This window comes from Tupaia chinensis, unplaced genomic scaffold (genome assembly GCF_000334495.1).
Source record: "Tupaia chinensis unplaced genomic scaffold, TupChi_1.0 Scaffold000201_1, whole genome shotgun sequence".
NCBI lineage: Eukaryota > Metazoa > Chordata > Mammalia > Scandentia > Tupaiidae > Tupaia > Tupaia belangeri.
Window position 1 is genome coordinate 2,848,182 of NW_006159676.1, and position 1,724 is coordinate 2,849,905.

Consider the following 1,724-nt stretch of genomic DNA (forward strand, 5'->3'; position numbering starts at 1 on the left):
ACTCAAACTATAATTTAAATGAAATTTTCCTCTCTCTCTTTTACTCTGTCCCTCTCTGGTCAAGTTAAATAAACAAAGTTAAATTTTAAAAAATCCTTAAAAAAAGAATTTTATGATTTTTTAAAAAAATAAGTATTTATTTAGGGGCCAGCAGGTGGCGTGGTGGCTAAGGCACTGAGCACCCACACGGGCAACCATGGTTTAAGTCCCAGACCTGGTGGCTTGCTTTCTCACTTCTTCTCTGCTTCTCAATGATAAAATTGAAATAAATAAATAAATAAATAAATAGATAAGTTAAATTAAATATTTTTAAAAATAATTACCATAATTATTTTTAAAATAATTACTTTTAAAATGATTATATAATATTTTAAAAATAATCATTTAATTTTTTAAAGAATCATTTTCTTTATCATTTTTAATTTGACCAGAGAGGGGGAGAGAGAGAGAGAGCAAGCTGCCAGGTCCGGGATTTGAACTGTGGTCAGCCTTGTGGGAATCCTGTGCCCTTAACCACCACACCACCTCTTGAACCCTATTTAATTTAATTTTATTATTATTTTATTTGACCAGAGAGAGAGGAAAAAAAAGTGAGAAAGGAAGCTGCCAGGTCTGGGACTTGAACCATTGGCCATGTGGGAATCTAGCACGTTAACCTCTATGCCACCTGCTGGCCCTGATGTAGGATTTTAAACCTTCCTATGGTTGCCAAGGGCTGGAACACCTTCTGAGGGGGCAGAACTGAGGACAGCAGGAGGCCCAAAAAGGGGTGCAGCAGGTCCAGGTGGGAGAAGCTGAGACAGGTCCTACTAACTCGCTTGATCCTGGGAAAAGACTGAGGGGGCAAGCAGGGTCCCGGACACTGAGAAGTGTCCCAAGATGGGCCATGAGTTCCAACGGGTTGGAGTCAAGGTGCCCTACGACCCCGTAGGAGCTGGGGGGAGCAGGTGGTTCTGCAGAGACAGCCCTGACCGCTCTCAGAATTTGGGGTGCCGCCCACGGGGCACCTTACCTGCTGTGCACCACAATGGCAGCCTTGGGCAGCCCCGTGGTCCCCGATGTGTAGATATAGAAGAGTCTGTCTGCAGGAGACGTAGGCGTTAGGGCCTGGACATGGCACGAGGGGATCCGGCAGGGGGCATCCCCAGGGTCCCTGCACCCTAGACTCACCGTCCATGCCTTTGCCAGGGGCTTCCGCCAGGGGCGCAGTGGAGGCTTCTTGCAGCAGCGGGTCCAGGAGGTGAGTGTCTGGCAAAACGCCCTCAGGCCCCAAGTCTCCCGAGCAGAACTTGAGCAGGCTTTTCCCCAGCTGCGCGCTCACCTCCGCCACGGCTGTGACCATACTTGAGTCAAGGGCGCGCCCACGCAGGGCCCATTCTGGGATGCACCAGCTCCCTGCCCCAGGCAGCCTCGAACCACACACCTGCAGGGCCCCCTCCTGAGGTCCGGGCCCAGGACCTCCCCCCCAGCCCAAGATCCCCCGCCCACCTGATCCCTGTGCCTGGTGTCACCAGCTGCCATTTCTGCACCAAAGATCTAAGCCTTGGCGCCCGACGTGCCCAGGCAGAAGGCCAAGGGTTCGAGCCTCCCCCAGCCACAGCCCCACGAACTCGGGCCGGCCTTCCAGGAAGAGGGCCACCACGTCGCCTGGCGCGAAGCCCAGCTGGAGGAAGAGGTTGGCCACGGCGTTGGAGTAGGCGTCCAGCTGCGCGAAGGTACAGCAC

At 51.7% G+C, this 1,724-nt stretch overlaps 2 protein-coding genes across 3 annotated transcripts in view; both read right to left on the bottom strand.

Moving 5' to 3' along the window:
- The window catches only part of LOC102474069 (long-chain fatty acid transport protein 1), a 34,286-nt gene that overhangs the window by 14,749 nt on the left and 17,813 nt on the right, over nt 1-1,724 (bottom strand). Inside the window, exons 5-6 of the mRNA XM_027771281.1 lie at nt 1,171-1,332; nt 1,013-1,082 (exon numbers count right to left, since the gene is read on the bottom strand). Of these exons, the coding sequence (XP_027627082.1) occupies nt 1,013-1,082; nt 1,171-1,332 (232 nt within the window). The remainder of the gene's footprint in view (nt 1-1,012; nt 1,083-1,170; nt 1,333-1,724) is intronic.
- LOC114007590 (long-chain fatty acid transport protein 1) lies at nt 637-1,571 on the bottom strand. Of its 2 annotated transcripts, none has more exons than XM_027771302.1 (3): nt 1,512-1,571; nt 1,171-1,332; nt 637-1,078 (listed from the first exon to the last, which is right to left on the bottom strand). In XM_027771302.1, exons 1-3 carry the CDS (start codon nt 1,519-1,521, stop codon nt 978-980), a joined length of 273 nt encoding a protein of 90 aa, XP_027627103.1. In that variant the 5' UTR covers nt 1,522-1,571; the 3' UTR covers nt 637-977. The 2 variants fall into 2 exon arrangements, with proteins under 2 accessions (XP_027627103.1, XP_027627104.1); XM_027771303.1 differs by having other exon boundaries at nt 637-1,082.

Bases quoted from the DNA above. Each gene is read 5' to 3' on its own strand.
- LOC114007590 (XM_027771302.1), bottom strand. The intron at 1,079-1,170 runs GTGAGTCTAGGG...TCCTGCAGACAG, and splicing joins CCCTGGCAAAGGCATGGACG to ACTCTTCTATATCTACACAT.